At 42.3% G+C, this 18,169-nt stretch overlaps 1 protein-coding gene across 8 annotated transcripts in view; it reads left to right on the top strand.

Moving 5' to 3' along the window:
• SLC20A2 (solute carrier family 20 member 2) overlaps positions 1–16,097 on the top strand; it is a 72,292-nt gene extending 56,195 nt beyond the window's left edge. For 5 of the 8 annotated variants that reach the window (XM_074950354.1, XM_074950356.1, XM_074950355.1 and 2 more), the window contains exons 9-11: positions 5,872–6,057; positions 6,689–6,773; positions 14,143–16,097. In XM_074950354.1, the coding sequence (XP_074806455.1) occupies positions 5,872–6,057; positions 6,689–6,773; positions 14,143–14,307 (436 nt within the window). In that variant the 3' untranslated portion in view covers positions 14,308–16,097. Of the gene's footprint in view, positions 1–5,871; positions 6,058–6,688; positions 6,774–7,366; positions 7,452–14,142 lie in introns of all 8 variants that reach the window. The other 3 variants (XR_012639214.1, XM_074950359.1, XM_074950360.1) reach the window with 3 other exon arrangements.
• The last annotated feature ends 2,072 nt before the right edge of the window (positions 16,098–18,169 follow it).

Below are 18,169 nucleotides of genomic sequence, written 5' to 3'. Positions count from 1 at the left end.
ATAATTTTTGTTGCCCTTTTCTGAACCTTTTCCAATTCCAATATATATTTTTTGAGATGGTGTGACCACATCTGCATGCAGTATTCAAGGTGTGGGTGTACCATGGATTTATATAGAGGCAATATGATATTTTCTGTCTTATTATCTATCCCTTTCTTGATGATTCCCAACATTCTGTTCGCTTTTTTGACTGCCGCTGCACATTGAGTGGATGATTTCCGAGAACTATCCACAATGACTCCAAGATCTCTTTCTTGAATGGTGGTAACTAATTTAGACCCCATCATTGTATATGTATAGTTAGGATTATGTTTTCCAATGTGCATTACTTGGCATTTATCAACATTAAATTTCATCTGCTATTTTGTTGCCCAGTCACCCAGTTTTGTGAGATCCTTTTGTAGCTCTTCGCAGTCTGTCTGGGATGTAACTATTTTGAGTAGTTTTGTATCATCTGCAAATTTTGCCACCTCACTGTTTACCCCTTTTTCCAGATAGTTTATGAATATGTTAAATAGAACTGGGCCCAGTACAGATCCCAGTACAGTAACTACCCTCATAGTTAGAAAGTTTTACCTAATATCTAATGTAAATCTCTCTTGCTGTAGATTAAACCAATTACTTCTTGTCCTACTGTCATTGGACGTGGCAGACCATTGATCACTGTCCTCTTTATAACAGCCTTAAACATATTTGAAGACTGTTATCTGCTCCCCTCTTGATTTTCTTTTCTCAAGACTGAACATGCCCAGTTTTTTAACCGTTCCTCACGGGTCAGGTTTTCTAAACCTTTTCTCATTTTTGTTCCTCTCCTCTGGACCCTCTCCAATTTCCCCACATCCTTCCTAAAATGTGGCTGTGACGGGCTGGATCACAGAAACCGCCTAGGAGTTGCCACCTGATGTGCCAAGACAACTTCTGCCCCTGCTTTCCTGTCCAGTCAGCTTAGGACTTCAGTGTCCTTCCTGGTTTGAGCCAGGCCCGCCAGCCTGCTGCAAACCCAGACCCAGGTCTGAACCATGTCCCCTAACAGCTGTAGGCTCAATTGAAAGCTGCTTACAGAAATGTTTCTGTCCTTGACACTCAGATGCCCAACTCCCAATGGGGTCCAAACCCCAAATAAATCCATTTTACCCTGTATAAAGTTTATACAGGGTAAACTCATAAATTGTTCGCCCTCTATAACACTGATAGAGAGAGATGCACAGCTGTTTATGCCCCCCCCCAAGTATTAATACAAAATCTGGGTTAATTAATAAGTAAAAAGTGATTTTACTAAATACAGAAAGTAGGATTTAAGTGGTTCCAAGTAGTAACAGACAGAACAAAGTGAATTACCAAGCAAAATAAAATAAAACCCGCAAGTCTATGTCTAATAAAATTGAATACAGACAAAACCTCCCCAGTTCCAGTAAGCTTCCTTTTACAGACTAATCTCCTTTTAGTCCAGGTCCAGCAATCACTCACACCCCCTGTAGTTACTGTGTTTTGTTCCAGTTTCTTTCAGGTATTCTTGGGGGTGGAGAGGCTATCTCCTTAGCCAGCTGAAGACAAAATGGAGGGGTCTCCCACAGGCTTAAATAGACTCTCTTGTGGGTGGAGACCCACTCCTCTCTCCTATGCAAAGTCCAGCTCCAAGATGGAGTTCTGGAATCACCTGGGCCAGTCACATGTCCACGCATGACTCATAGTTTTTACAGGCAGCAGCCATTGCCCACCTGGCATCTGGACTGTCTCCAGGAAGACTTCTTATGTGGATTGGAGCCTTCCAAGATGCATTGTTCTTTAAATGCTGCTTGACTGGGCATTTAACTTTGCGAATTCCTTTCTCCAGGTACTGACCAAATGCTCTACTAAGGTTATTTAGAAATCAAGCCGGTACACAGCCAATATTCATAACTTCAAGTACAAAAATGATACATGCATACAAATAGGATTAATAGATTCAGTAGATCATGACCTTTACATAGATATGTTACATGGCATACGTGGCATAGAACATATTCCAGTTATGTCATGTATATTCATAAGCATATTTCCATAAAGCCTCATGAGGAGCACCGTCACAGTGGCACCGAGAATTGGACACAGTACTCCAGCCAAGGCCTCACCAGTGCCAAAAGAAGTGGGACGATTACCTCCCATCTGTTACATACAACACTCCTGTTAATACACCCCAGAATATTAGCCTTTTTTGCGACTGCATCACATTGTTGACTTATGTTCAATTTGTGATCCCCTGTAATCCCCAGATCCTTTTCAGCAGTACTACCACCTAGCCAGTTATTCCCCATTTTGTAGTTGTGCATTTCATTTTTCTTTCCTAAGTGAAGTATTTTGCATTTATCTTGTAGAATTCAGACCAATTCTCCAATTTGTCATTTTGAATTCTAATCCTGTCTTCCAAAGTGTATGCAGCCTCTCCCATTTTAGTGTTATCTGCACATTTTGAAAGCATATTCTCCACTCCACTGTCCAAGTCATTTAATGAAAATATTGAATAGTACTGGATCCAGGACTGATCCCTGTGGAACTCCACTAGATATGCCCTCCCAGTTTGACAGCAAACCCTTGATAACTGCTCTTTCAGTATGGTCTTTCAACCAGTTGTATATGCAACTTAAAGTAATTTCATCTAGCACAAATTTCCAAAGTTTGGTTATGAGAATGTCATGTAGGACTATGTCAAAAGCTTTCCTAAAATCAGTGTTTATCATGTCTACTGCTTCTCCCCTATTTACCAGGCCAGTAACTCTGTTGAAGGAAATTAGTTTGGTTTGGTATGGTTTGTTCTTGACAAATTTGTGCTGGCTATTCCTTATGATCCTGTTCTACTCTAGGTGCTTGCAGATCGATTGTTTAATAATTTATTCTAGTATCTTTCCAGGTATCAAAGTTAGGCTGCCTGGTCTATAATTCAGCAGGTCCTCCTTGTTCCCCTTTGAAAGTTAACTACTGTGTTTGCCCTTCTCCAATCCTCCGAGACCTCATGTGTCCTCCATGAGTTCTCGAAGATCATTGCTAACAGTTCCAAGATTGCTTCAGCTAGTTCCTTAAGACTAAGTATTTTAGGATGAATTTCATCAGGCCCTCCTGATTGGAGTACATCCAACTTACCTAAATATTCTTGAACCTGTTCTTTCCATATTTTGGCTTGTGTTCCTTCCCCCTTGTTGTTAATGTTAATTGTATTGAGTATCTCATCACTTTTTAGTGAAGGCTGAAGCAAAATAGGCATTAAACACCACAGACTTCTTGATGTCATCAGTGATTGGCTTTCCTTCCCCGCTGAGTAGAGAACCTCACGTTCCTTTGTCTTTTTCTTTCTCCTAATGTACTCATAGAACCTCTTCTTATTGCCTTTTATGGAACTCATTTTTTGCCTTAGCCCTTCGGATTTTCTTCCTACATGCTTGTGCTATTCTTTGATACTCCTCCTTAGCAATTTGTCCTTGCTTCCACTTTCTGAAGGGTCCCTTTGTGATTTTCTGGTCACTAAAGAGCTCCTGATAGAGCCATATTGCCTTCTTCCTATTTTTCCTATCTTTCCTTCACGCTGGGATAATTTGCTGTTGTGCCTTGAGACACTGCCAGCTCTCCTGAACTCCTTTTCCCCCTTAGATTTTCTTCCCATTGGATCCTACCTACCACTTCCCTGTTTGTTAAAGTCTGCTCTTTTGAAGTCCATTGTCCTTATTGTGCTGCTCTGTCTTTCCTTTCCTCCCCTCAGAATCATGATACAGTCACTCTGATCAACTTAAGCCATAAAAATGTTAAATATGTTCCCTCTACATGTATTTGGTGAAGAAATATTTAAAATTATTTAATGTCTGTTCCTTTAGGCTGGCTTCACACATTCCTACATTTTTTTTTTCCTAATGAGAAAATATGAAACATCAACAGAATAATGCGGATGTTAAATTTGAGCCAGCCAACATAGCAGATGTAAACTCTGATCAAGGAACTCCGATGTGTTGCTAGAAACTGCAGATTTTTCCCCGAATGTCACCATATTCTTCCATAATTCTGACTCTTAAGTCACTGAAAGGAATCCCTAAAGACCACAGAGTAACAGCATTGAGTTGAGAGTTTAGATGCAGCATTTAATTTAGAGTTAGGTCTCTCCCCTTTTATGTCATTCTGCCTTGATCAGCTGCAGGGCAACACTTCTCATCAGCATTAAGGCATAAGGAGGAGATGTTGCACATATTGGTGTTGCTGATACTTTCAGAGTGCAAGTCAGAGGTGTGTACAGAGCTGGCTTACAAGCTCCCTGGTGCCCTTCTCTGACCTTGGCACAGCTTCTGGGCAGAGCTGGGTCCACGGTGTCATGTCAGAGCAGCCTGACAGCTGCTTTACCTTGTAATAGCTGTAAATGGCCACAAAAGGTTGATGTTGCAGCCAGAGTTTAACGTGGTACAGAGGCACACCAGCCATGCCCCAGTGTTGCCGTCCCTGAGCATTCAAAGATTGGATTTAATTTAAAAAAAAACAAAACGGTTACCTTCTCATAACTGCTGTTCTTCGAGATGTGGTGTTCATGTCCATTCCAATCAGGTGTGCACACGTGAATGACAGCTGGAAGATTTTTCCCATAGCAGCATCCGTCGGGCCGCCCTGGGCGCCCCCTGGAGTCGCACCTTCATGGCGCTCAGTATAGAGCCCGGTCGACCTGCCACCCCCTCAGTTACTTGTTGCCGGCTACTCCGACAAAGGAGAAGGAGGGTGGATATTGGAATGGACATGAACAACACTGGGCGGGAGGGATAGCTCAGTGGTTTGAGCATTGGCCTACTAAACCCAGGGTTGTGAGTTCAATCCTTGAGGGGGCCATTTGGGATGCAAGAGGGGTGAGAGGTGCAGGCAGGGAGTTGGGGGACGGGGTTCAGGAGGGGTTCGGGCTCCGGCCCGGTGCCGCTTACCTAAAGTCTCCGGGGTGGCAGCAGTGCACACCGGGACCAGGGCAGGCTCCCTGCATGCCTGCCCTGGCCCTGCAACACTCCTGGAAGTGGCTGGAACCACGTCCCTGCACGGCCCCTGGGGGAGCGGGGGGCACAGGGCTCCGGGTGCTGCCCTTGCCATGCCTCCAGGTACCTCCCCCGAAGCTCCCATTGGCCGCAGTTCCCCGTTCCCGGCCAATGGGAGCTGCGGGGGGTGGTGCCTGGAGGCAAGGGCAACGCATGGAGCCCTCTTGCCCCCTCCCCCCCGGGCCCCAGGAACATGGTGCCGGCCGCTTCTGAGAGCGGCACGGGGCCTTCGGCACCATGGGGGGCGATCCCGCGGGCCGGATCCAAAGCCCTGAGGGGCCGGATCCGGCCCACAGGCAGTAGTTTGCCCACCCCTGTTCTATGGCCTATGGTATGTAGGAAATCAGGCTAGAAGATCGAAGGGTTCCTTTTGGCCTATGAATCTGTGTCTGTTCTCTCCCCCACCTTTGGTGAAATGGATTTAATTTAAAATTCTGTTTTAACAAAATTGTGGAGACACTTGTCCAGCCAGATAGAGCACCTTTTGATACCTGCACTGCAGCAGTAAGAACAGTTGGTCCAGGAGCGACATCTATAAGGTTACCAACTATCTAGCATTTCTGGAAAATTATTTGCGTAATAGAAACTTCTGTCAATTTCTGCCATAGTGATCAACAGTGAAATGTAGGCAACAAGGGGCTCCAGAATTTGGCTTTGATCACATTTGTCACACACGGCAGTCGTCCTTACAAATGATATTGTACGAAGTTTTAATCTATTTCATGTGGTAGGATTAGAATAATGCCACACAGTTTTGGAGAAAAATGAGTACGACAAATGTGACTTGTTGAAAAGCACTTGCCTCTGTTTTTATAACCCCGATGTAATGATTTTATTTTCTCAGCAATGCAATTGGTCCTCTGGTAGCTCTCTGGCTTATATATGAACAAGGAGGTGTAATGCAAGAAGCTGTGACTCCTGTCTGGCTGCTGTTTTATGGAGGTGTTGGGATCTGTGTAGGTCTCTGGGTCTGGGGTAGAAGAGTTATCCAGACTATGGGTAAAGACCTCACGCCAATCACACCTTCGAGGTATGTACAAGATTACTAATTTGATTGCCTGAATTTCTAATAGGATCTAGTTTGAGAAATTGCTGCTCTAGTTTTATTTTTAATTGTGTGGACTGCTGGGTTTGCTTTTGATTTGATTCTAATGGTAACTTATTTGACCCTTTACCTTGTTAAAAAAAATCCCTGTAACTTAATGTGGTATGAATTTGAATTGTAGAGGTCTAGTTGACATAAGTATTCTACTGCTGTCCTAATTAACATGGGAAACTATGAAATTTGGAAATGACAAAATTAGCTTTTCCTCATGTGCTTCATAACATTAAAAAATATTAATCTGACTCTTATTTTTGCTTTAATGCATACTAGACCTCTGCTGCCACTAACCTAATGACTAATTAAGCATGATTCACTGGACTGTAGAATAGTAAAACGGCCTGAATCAGTGAGCTGTGCAATCAGTTTAATGCAGATAACTAGTGTGTATTGTTTCCATTATTCAGTAGTCCATTGTTCCCCCAATGTAATTCTATGACCAATTCAGTTGGAAGTAAACAATTGAAGAAGATACTGGTAAGACATTGGCACACTGCATGGTGTCAGTCCAAACTGATACAAAGAGTGACTGTGAAGTGTTTTCTTATGCTTCCTGCAGTGGATTCACTATTGAGTTGGCTTCGGCGTTCACAGTTGTGGTAGCTTCCAATGTTGGACTTCCTGTCAGTACTACACACTGCAAGGTATGCTTTTGCCATGTGACTGCAGTCATGGCAGTCTGGACAGTACATCTTTAAGTTTGCTGCTCAGGTCGCTGTACAATGGCATGATTCAATGCAGGAAAAAGCTGAAATAGTTCTCTTCTGCAAGGCAAAATCAAATTTATTCGAGGCATGGCCAAGTTCTGTTCTTTCAAAAACAAAAAAATAAGATATTTTCATCAGTGTAGAACTGGAAAAGTTTACTGTAAAAAATACATTTTTGATTTTCAGATTGAGAATCAGTTGTAACTGGGGCATAGGAGCATACAGGGTTTGAACTCGGTAGGCTCTGCCCAAAGTGACCCTTCACAAATATATCATCCCCAGCTCTAAAGAGAGAATGATCACAAGCAAAATCAAACAGTTTCATGGTATGTTGGGAGTAGAAGTAGCTGATGTGCTTTCCTTTGATCATGCCATTTGAGCCTAGATCTGTAGCATTCCTGCGTGTTCAGAAGCTATGACACCTTCCATCGTTCATACTTCACTGTCTTGATAAGTGCATGGCATGGGATTTCCTTCATGTAACTCTTATACGACAACATTTCCATCTATCTTTTTTTATTTCTTCACAGTGGATTTTGCATTGAAGTAATGTGTGCGCTAACGGTACTTGTAGCCTCAAATGTGGGTATTCCAATAAGCTCCACTCATTGCAAGGTATTGGAGTTTGCAGTGATAATATCAATCTAGAACAGTCCAGTTATGAGAAACGCTGATCGTTGCATTTTGCCTTCATTATGTTTTGCACCAAATAGATTTTGATGACCACAAACAAAAAATTCAAAAGAACTGAGCAATTGCACAAAAGGGTGGAAAGTTTAAGGTTCTTATCATAATGTTAATTTGGGCAGTGTGAATCTGACCAGTGTAGTTTACTGTTCACAATGTTACATTTACACCTTATCGTAGACTTAGGTAGTCAAGTTAACATATGTTTAGTGGTCTTATGTTGAGCACCCTCAATAAAGCATGAGGGAACTCTCATACAGTGTACATGCAACATGTAGTGTTCAGACAAAAGCTTAAATTGCTAACTATGGCGAGTAGGAATGCAACATTCCTATTCCGTGAGAAGCTCCGAAATTTAAAAGGAAAAAATCCGTAGTTTTGCAACAGCCAGACCCCTGTCCCTGTGGAGAGATCCAGGAAGGCACAGAGTCCCTGTGGCTTTAGTCACTAACCCCTAAACATTCGGTACCTTTCAGCTGTTCCAAGGTATAACATTTGTGAGCCAAGCAGGTTCCATCTACAAGGAGCCAATTGTAGCAGCAGACCTGGAACTTTTGGTTTTGGCCATTGGTTCGCATGCCAGAAAGTTACTCGAACTAGGCTTTTAGCAGTTAACCTGTATTTATTCTAATCCATGAAGCCTACGATTTAACACACAGGGGCTTCTGAATAGCTTATACTGAACGTGACAGGCAGATTTGATTAGCTTGTCCAGCACTGAAATAACAATGGAAAATGGGTGTTATAAACATCCTCTGTACGGAAGTGTGTATTTTAGCAGGCACCACTGTTGAATGCAGAACTCCTTGTTCTATACATCTGTAGTTAAGCAGAGCATATGAAGGCAAACTGCACGGGTTTGAAACCAATCTGAAAGTAGCTGTCATCGAATATCTACAAATCATTTTAGTTTTTCTCTTTTGAAGTTTTAACTGCTTTCCTAATCTTTAATCCATCAAAATCATTATTAATAAACTAAACTTTCATAATGTTTAGAGCTGGATTTACCAATGCCATCATTGCTGATATCTTTTTAAATTCCAAGAAAAAACTAAAAGTTCCATCTTGCTTACACACTAAACCAGGTTACTGCATCAAATGTCAGTCTTACACAATAGATTGGAAATACAAGCTGATACAAAAATTGTGTGAAATGTATAATATACATAGGGGTTCTGATTGTAAGTTTTAACTGATAAAACACCCCAATATCAAAAACAGACAAAACACCTGTTTTTTATCCAATAAACACCAGACATGTTTACTTGTATCTAAGGGCTTGTTTACACAGAGCAGTAACGTGGACTGTGGTGGTGTGATTTCTAAAGTGCACTAATATGTTGCACATTAATTGGTCCATGTAGACCCTGCTGGTGCATACTAAAGGTTCACTGGAGTGCTTTAACGTAGTGCTATTTGAGAGAGTTCTGCATTAAAGTGTACTAGGGAACTTTACAAATACTACTCTTTGCAATATTTACAAAGCGCCTTGAAAGATCCTGATTTTTGAACCTTGAAAGACCCAGAAGTGTAGGACTGGAAGGGAATTCAGTAGATCAGCTAGTCCAGTCCTGTGCACTCAAGGCAGGACTAAGTAATAACTAGACCATTCCTGGCAGATGTTTGTCTAACCTGTTCTTAAAAACCTCCAATGACGGAGATTCCACAACCTCCCTAGGCAATTTATTCCAGTGCTTAACTATCCTGACAGTTAGGAAGTTTTTCCTAATGTCCAACCTAAACCTCCCTTGCTGCAATTTCAGCCCGTTGCTTCTTGTCCTATCCTCAGAGGTTAAGGAGAACAATTTTTCTCCCTCCTCCTTGTAACAACCTTTTATGTACTTAAGTGTCATCATGTCCCCTCTCGGTCTTCTCTTCTCAATACTAAACAAACCAGTTTTTTCAATCGTCCCTCATAGGTCATGTTTTCTAGACCTTTAAATCATTTTTGTTGTTCTCCTCTGGACTTCCTCCAGTTTGTCCACATCTTTCCTGAAATGTGGCTCCCAGAACAGGACACAATACTCCAGCTAAGGCCTTATCAGTGCAGAATAGAGCAGAAAATTTACTTCTTGTGTCTTGCTTACAACACTCCTGCTAATACATCCCAGAATGATGTTCACTTTTTTTGCAACAGTGATATACTCTTGACTCATTGTTAGCTTGTAGTCCATTATAACCCCAAATCCCTTTCCACAGTACTCCTTCCTAGGCAGTCATTTCCCATTTTGTATGGGTGCAATTGATTGATCCTACCTAAGTGGAATACTTTACATTTGTCTTTATTGAATTTCTTCCTGTTAACTTCAGACCATTTCTGCAGTTTGTCCAGATGAGTTTGAATTTTAATGCTGTCCTTCAAAACGCTTGCTATCCTCTCCCAACTTAGTATCGTCCCAAACTTTATAAGTGTACTCGCTATGCCATTATTTACATCATTTATAAAGATATTGAACAGACCCAGACCCAGGACTGATCCCTATAGGACCCCATTTGATATGCTCTTCCAGCTTGACTATGAATCACTGATAACTACTCTCTGGGAATGGATTCCCAACCAGTTATGCACCCACCTTGTAGTAGCTCTATCTAGGTTGTATTTCCCTGGTTTGTTTATGAGACAGTCATGAGAGACAATATCAAAAGCCTTACTAATGTCAAGATATACCACATCTACTCCTTCCCCCCATCCACAAGGCTTGTTACCCTGTCAAAGAAAGCTATCAGGTTGGTTTGATATGATTTGTTCTTGACAAATCCATGCTGACTGTTACTTATCACCTTGTTACTTTCTAGGTGTTTGCAAATTGATGTGCGTGGTTATTTGCTCCATTATATTTCTGGGTACTGAAGTTAAGATGACTGGTTTATAATCTCCCGGGTTATCCTTATTCCCCTTTTTATAGCTTGGCATTATTTGCCTTCTTCCAGTCCTCTGGAATCTCTCCCGCCTTCCATGAGTTTTCAAAGATAATCGCTAAAGGCTCAGATATCTCCTCAGTCAGCTCCTTGAGTATCCTAGGATGCATTTCATCTGGCCTGCTGACTTGAAGACATCTAACTTGTCTAAGTAATTTTTAACTTGTTTTTTCTCTATTATAGCCTCAGCTCATACCTCATTATCACTGGTATTCACTATCTTAAATGTCCAATCACTACTAAATGTTTTGGTGAAAACAAATAAAATAGTCATTTAGCACTTCTGCCATTTCCACATTTTCGTTATTGTCTTTCCCCCATCACTGAGTAATGGGCCTACCCTGTCCTTGGTCTTCCTCTTGCTTGTATATGTTGAATGTTTTCTTGTTACCCTTTATGTCTCTAGCTAGTTTAATTTCATTTTGTCCCTACATGATTGTGCTGGAGATTTTTTATATTCATCCTTTGTAATTTGACCTAGTTTCCACTTTTTTAGGGTTCTTTTTTGAGTTTCAGATCATTGAAGATCTCCTGGTTAAGCAAGGGTGGTCTCTAACCATATTTCCTATCTTTCCTACACAGTGGAATAGTTTGCTGTTGTGCCCTTAATAATGTCTCTTTGAAAAACTGCCAATTCTCTTGAACTGTTTTTCCCCTTAGACTTGCTTCCCATGGGATCTTACCTACCAACTCCCTGAGTTTGCTAAAGTCTGCCTTCTTGAAATCCATTATCTTTATTGTGCTGTTTTCTCTCCTATCATTCCTTAGAATCATGAATTCTATCATTTCACGATCACTTTCAGCCAAACTGCCATCCACTTTCAAATTCTCAACCAGTTCCTCCCTATTTGCCAAAATCACATCTAGAACAGCCTCTCCCCTATTTGCTTTCTTCACCTTCTGAAATAAAAAAATGTCTCCAATACATTCCAAGAACTTGTTGGATAATCTGTGCTCTGCTGCGTTATTTTCCTAACTGATGTCTGGGTAGTTGAAGTCCCTCATCACCACCAAGTCCTGTGCGTTGGATTATTTTGTTAGTTGTTTAAAAAAAGTCTTATGCTCCTTTTGTTCCTGGTTAGCTGATCTGTAGTGGACCCTTACCATGACATCAGCCTTGTTTTTTACCCCTTTTATCCTTATCCAGAGACTTCCAACAAGTTTGTCTCCTATATGCATCTCATCCTCAGTGCACGTGTACACATCTCTGATTTACAAGGCAACAACTCCTCTCTTTTTTCTTTGCCTGTCCTTCCCATGCAAGCAAACATCTACATAAAACTCAAAAATTGCTATAAATAACCCCCCCAAAAAGAAGCCCTAAATGTATCATCACAATCCTTTCTAGACACAGTTTTCTTTGGACCAAGGGGCTATTCAGAAATCTGCTGTTGTTGTGTTTTTCTTTATTTAGGCTGGTTGCCGCTCCACCTCTAGACAACTGCAAACCATCTGGGGCCATCTACAATACTTGCTAGCCCCAGATTAGTGTATCAGTGACTGATGGGTTTATTCAGATTAAATGTTACATAGCTAATAAATTTCTCTTCGAACAGATTTTTATACCCTCATGACCTTATTAGGTGAAATCTTCTCTTAATTTATTCCCACAGGGAAAGTGTCTCTCTTCACCCTCTCCTAAAACACCTTGCTCTGCCCAATGTCACTAAACCTCTTTAAATGCAGGGAAGTTTTTATTTTAAAAAATTAATGTGGTTCAGTCTAGTCCAGGCAAAGATGCCATTTAGGACCAAATCCAGCTCCGCTTTGCGCTCAATGGAAAGATTCCTGTTGATAACAGTGCGACTGGGAGTGGGGCCTTCCTTTAGGAAGGATGCTCAGCCACAACATGGTAGCATGCCCACAAGCTCTTCTGTTAGCCTAGCTCATATCCATTCTTTAGGCTTTCACCATATGGCAAGACAGTTAATCCTATACCATGGTGCTGGGCATAGCTGACCAGCAGCTTTCATGATCATAGACTCCAAGCAGCGAGAGACAGAAGAGCTGCAAGTTCTTCTAGCTCTGCTCTCTGCCACAGCACGTTTGTCCATATTATAGTGTCTAGTTTTAAATGCCCTAACAAATGGGGCTTTCAGCACTTTCCTCAGGCAATTATGCCCCTGTTCGATAGATCTGTCAGCAATTCTTCCCCGCTAGCCTCACTTTTCCCTTTAATTGTTGAAGAACACCATTAAATTCAGTCTGTGGAATTTTTGTTTCTTCCATGCTGGAAGGATTTCTTGCTATTTTAACATTGGCTTCTATGGAGTTACACAGATTTTATACCAGCTGAGGAGGCCCAAGATGCTGCTTCAGGAGTTGAGAGAAAATACAATTTAGAAAAACTTCCCGGACATACTTGTTTCCACAAACTGTTTTAAAATGGTTAGGTTCCTCCCACCCCCAAGAAACTTCAATCTCAAACGATTTATTTCATACTCAAAAAAGTGGACTTGTAGCTGGTGAATTTCCTGATCTGAAAATGTAGTGAAAGGAAGTTAGATTTTAACTGTCTCCCTTGCTGAGTCTTATTCTGATGCAGTAATGTACCAGTTACTGCTAGATCCCCACAAGTCACTTCCTAACAGAGAAGCGTTTTCTGTTTCCAGTTCCCAGCTAATAAGAGTCGTGCCACTACTAATCAATGTTTTATGTCCTCAAGTGGCCACATCATTAATTGCATTACTTCTCGGGCCAGAGCAACTCTATGTCCCGGTTATTAATTTGTAATCCTGCCGTAATCCGCTGGGCAATATTTCCTGAGATGAATAAAACATTCCTCTAGTCCGTTGCTGCCCATAGGTGGTGGTATACTTCGCTGAAGTAAGCCACCATTGCTACAATACTTAAAAAACTATCTCCCGTACAGTAGTACGTACATAGAAGTTGATCTGCCAAACCCTTCTGTTTTCCTCAAAGGGTATTTCTCTGTTAACACCCTCTTGCCTTGACGTCCACACTGACTGAATTCTCCACATCATGAGGCTGGTCTAGTCATTTGTAGGAAGGGCTATGAACATTTGATACAAGGAGAGTTGCTGTGATTAGTGGTTGGCACAGGAGCCCAGGTTTTACACTAGAAAACATACTTGGCAGACTGCATAGGTTTTTATTTTTTAGATTTCAGTAGCACCCAAAATGTGCAAGATGTTTGGCAAACACCAAGGACAACTCAGTCCTTGCACCAAAGAGCTCTCGGTCTAAGGCCTCAGTTCTACAATGAGCCCCACACAGTAAGATCCCTTTGCCCATGCAGGGCCTATGGAAGTCAACAGGCTCTAGGTGGGTGCAGTGCTCTGCCTAAATAGAGGTCATTGCAGGTTTGGGGCCTAAAAGGGCAGAGGCACATAGAATTGCATTTATACGAGTAGAGTTAATTGCCATTTGGCTGAGATACCGGAATCTAATTAAGCTGGCTTTAAGTTGATGCATATACTATGCAAGACATTTAAGAGTCAGCTCCTGGGTGAGTTTTTCCTTCATTTTTTTTTTTTTAACCCCAGCAACCTGCAAGTGTTAAATTCCAGCCATCCTTTAACAAAGCATCAGTCTTCACTGAAGTCTGCATTATTTTAAGATCTTGGCTACTTACATTGCTGGGTATCAGCTGATTGGCATTGGGTTGATCATAGAAGTCTCTTAGAGGCTTTTTGATGTTAACCTTGTATCTCCTTAACCCTCTTCTCAAACTCCTAAGGTTGGTTCAGTGGTGGCAGTCGGCTGGATACGTTCAAAGAAGGCTGTTGACTGGCGTCTGTTCCGCAACATCTTTCTGGCCTGGTTTGTGACGGTTCCTGTCGCTGGCTTGTTCAGTGCTGGAGTCATGGCGATCTTGATGTATGGGATTCTGCCCTATGTCTGAATTGCCACTTCCCGCACGAAACACCCATGGGGGGGAGGAGAGGGAGGAGAAAAGCCTCTGCTAACCTGTCCAACGGAAGTGCTAGTCAGCAAGGATTCATCTTCCATATCTAACTTCTTATCTACTGTATATAACAATGTGTCATATTGGTGACATGGTGATATAATGTGGTGCCGTTCTTATATATTAAAGAAATATATGCATATAGTAGGGAATAGTACCTAAGTTATAATATAAGTGGGGTGAAAATATTGCCTAGAATTTAATATTTAGTAAAGTTTGTACATAATGTAACATTTCAGTGGTGATTTTTTTAATCTTTTAAAGAAGAGTATGGATTGGGAAATGTTTCTTGTCTATTTGATATAAGATAAAGCGAGGTACAGGATTGCATAACATGAATTTTTTTTAAAGTTAAGAGATACTGGAACAAAACATGTGCATAAGTGCTTTTCGTAAGATACCTTTGTTCATATCAGATTGATCTTTGTGTACAATACTATATGGCAACTGCTTTTGTAAATACTTACAAACAGTAACTTTTTAATGGTGCATTTCCCTTATATATTTTGGATAAGAAAGTTTAGAAAGTACCAAAGAAGCAGGGAAATAGCTTGCTAGAGTTATGTTGTTGTCAACCTGTGTGTGTACCTGTGTGTTCCCACTTCTAATTAAAGATTGTTTTCACTAAGCTATCACCAGCAAAGCTGGGATAGTACTGTTCATGTTTGATTGTAACTAGCAAAAAAGTATTTTACAGTTATGCTTGTTCTCGTTATTCTGTATGCTTAACACTACTGTTCATGTGATTAGTCAACTAACTTAATTATGTTTTGAATCTGAAATACACTAAATATTCATCTTCCATCTTCCCTCACCCCTATCAAATCTGAACTCAGTCCTGCCATCAACCTGAACAGGAGCAAGATCAAGCCTTAAATATCTTCTCCTTCCCCAGTAGTTCTCCACCGCAGAATATCAGAGAAATGGGTGGATGATTACATGGCCAGTACTCTAAAGTCACGCATAGAAATTGAGGAAGGTAGGTAGGTAATAAGTGTGCCTGGCACTTGGGGATTAGAAAGTAATGAATAATAATGGGCCCTGCCCCATGAATGAATTGTTTCAGGAGTACAGTTGTGTAATTGAGGCTATCGGATCAGCCTGTGTTATGGTTACTAACACACACTCTAGGGCCAGGTTTGCATGTTGGGTAGTACCCTCCTCCACACGTAGCCCTGTGTTCTTCAGTGGAATAAGATGCTGCTCATTGTGACTAAGGGCAGGTCTACACTGCAGTCTGAGGTGGGACTGCAGCACAGACAGACATGCCTGAACCAGCGTGGCTGAAAGTAGCAGTGCAGATGTGGTGGCATAGGCCTCGGTGCGGGCTGGGTACAAACTTGCATTCCTCGCCTACCCTGCTGTTTTTAGCCAGTCTGCAGTCACACTGTAGATTGTGGTGTAGACATGACCTGTGCGGGGATGAGAGTCTGGCCCGAGAGGAACAGAGTCTGTGGATACACATGTTAAGGTTGAGATTGTCACAGCAGTGCAGAGGATTACATAGAACAAGCGTGGCTTGAATCTCAGCCTAGAAGTCTTGATGCCGTTCAGGCTGAGGTTACTGTTCTGGGGGTGGAAGACAGTGTTTGGATGGAGATGGGAACCTAGTACTGTTTAAATGCTGCTAAAATTTTGATAGACAAACATTCTTGGTACTCTGTTATGACTTTTTCCATTGGTCATTCATACTAAATTTATAATAAAAAGATAAATAGCCCCTAGTTTGTTTGCCTTGTGAATTTTTTGAACATTACTCATCTGCGTCAGACATGACTGGAAAGGGCACAAGTGCTAAAGATTTCTTACTGTGGGCAGCTAGAACTTACACTTTGTATTTTTTCAGATCCTGGTTGTTTTTTGTCCACTTGAGTCCTTGGATAGATTTGGACAATCGCATAGTAGTAGCTCAAATAAAAGCTCTGTGTACAGCAAACAACCCCTTCCATGATTTCTGTTGGTCTGGCAATCCCAGCACACACCTACCTGTCTCCTGAATCACCACAGCCTGGTCCAGTGAGGGCTCCTGTCGCAAGTGTCATGGGTGGATGTATATTAAGGTGTCCCCTCGATACTGCCATGTATTCAGCAACTCCTGCCCTGATGTCTGGTTCAAACAGGGCGCTCTAGGGAAACTCCCCTTCAGTGGAAGCCACAAACATTTCCATCATGATGGTTTCATGCTTCAAGAGCACTGCCCCTGTAATCTCTCTCTGTGGTCTAGCAAGGGCACCCACTCTGGGCTTCAGGGTCACTGGGCTCTTGAACGGAGACCCGCATCTCAATCCCTTCTGCCCTGGGTATTTCCAGGCTTCACGTCCACTGACTATACTGTGAAATCCCAAGGAAGAGAGACTGCCTAAGCAGGCCTGCTTCTTTTGTATTCAGAGACCAAAAGTGCAATTGCTCACCATTATAAGGTACCACACAGCACTTCCTATGCAAGCCTATCTTATTCGTAAGGTAAAAGCACTACAGAGAAAACATTAACAACAAAAGAACCTACATGCATGCTAATAAGTTTACCAGATCTTACCACAGATCTAACAGACCTCTGGCAGGAACAGGCCTTAAAAACCCCATCCAAGAGGTCTCCTTGTGGTTTCAAGTTCACCACAGCTTCAGCTCAGAACTAGCATGGTCTTTATTAGGCCTCAGTAGGCCCAGTCCTTCCAGCCCCACCTTAGGATTGGGCTACTTCATGGACCAGGTGTCCTGTCCATTTGCTGGATCAGGAAGAAGGCCCTGAGCTATTTATCCCCAAACCCTTTTTGTCTGCTGGTCCCTGGAGAATCCAGCGTGAACTAATCCATGCCCACCTCTCCAGGGGTGGCTTCAAAGGGCTGATCACTGGAGGAATGACATTAGCTTCCTCCTCCTTCTAGAAGAACTACATACAACACCACCCACACAATGGCATGTTTAATGCAATGGACCCCAAAGGGATTAAACCTAATTCAGGAAGGTTTATGAAAATTCCACGAGGTTTGCCCAGGAGAGCCTCAGTCTGTCACAGGTGGAACAGTGGTTTTTAATTGTCAAACACTGAATTTATATAAAAGCTGTAGAGTTTGGGTCTTGATGGATGGGATTTATGATTGGTGACTGAGTGACAAAACCATGTAATAGCCCCATCCTAAGAATGTAAGATTTAGGAAGACTGCTGAAAGAATTCACCATATTCTGTGACTTGTATAAACATACACTGATCCAGTGGTCTAGAGCTCTAGCTCAGGCAAGGGCCTGAGTCCAGTGTGAGATGTCGCAGGCCAGATTTCTCCAAGGGGCGGGGGGATGGGAGGAGAGAGCACTCTTGGCTGTCCTGAATGAGATGTGCTTTCAGAGGGGGTGGCTGTGGTTCTGAATATACATCCACAGCAGGCCTTACGTTGACAGGAGCCTCTTCCCCTCCGGCTGAGCACACAAGCGGCACCATTTTCAGAAAGAGGAAGCCTGGGCCCCAGGGGGTATCTAGGCACAGAAGGCTAAGACACCATGTAACAACCTCAGGGTAAGATGGGAGAAGAGCCTCCCAGGGGTCAGAGAGCCATGGCACAGAAGAGGACCCTGGCAAAAAGAACTAACCTTCATTAAATGCATTCTTGAGTCAGTCACACACACGCACACCCCACCCTCAGCCTCCAAGAGCCAGCCACAGTGCAACAGGGCACAGAGACAGGTCTCAGTCAGCTGTGCAGGAGGGGACAGTGTGTGACACACAGCAGCAGTAGGGTACTTGTTTGCTGACCCTGGATAGGCACCCACTACTCTGCTTCCCACACTAATCAGAAACATGGGG

This window comes from Natator depressus, chromosome 4 (assembly GCF_965152275.1).
Source record: "Natator depressus isolate rNatDep1 chromosome 4, rNatDep2.hap1, whole genome shotgun sequence".
Classification (NCBI taxonomy): Eukaryota; Metazoa; Chordata; order Testudines; family Cheloniidae; genus Natator; species Natator depressus.
Note: the sequence above shows the minus strand (reverse complement) of the source record. Positions and strands in the feature narration are given on the sequence as shown.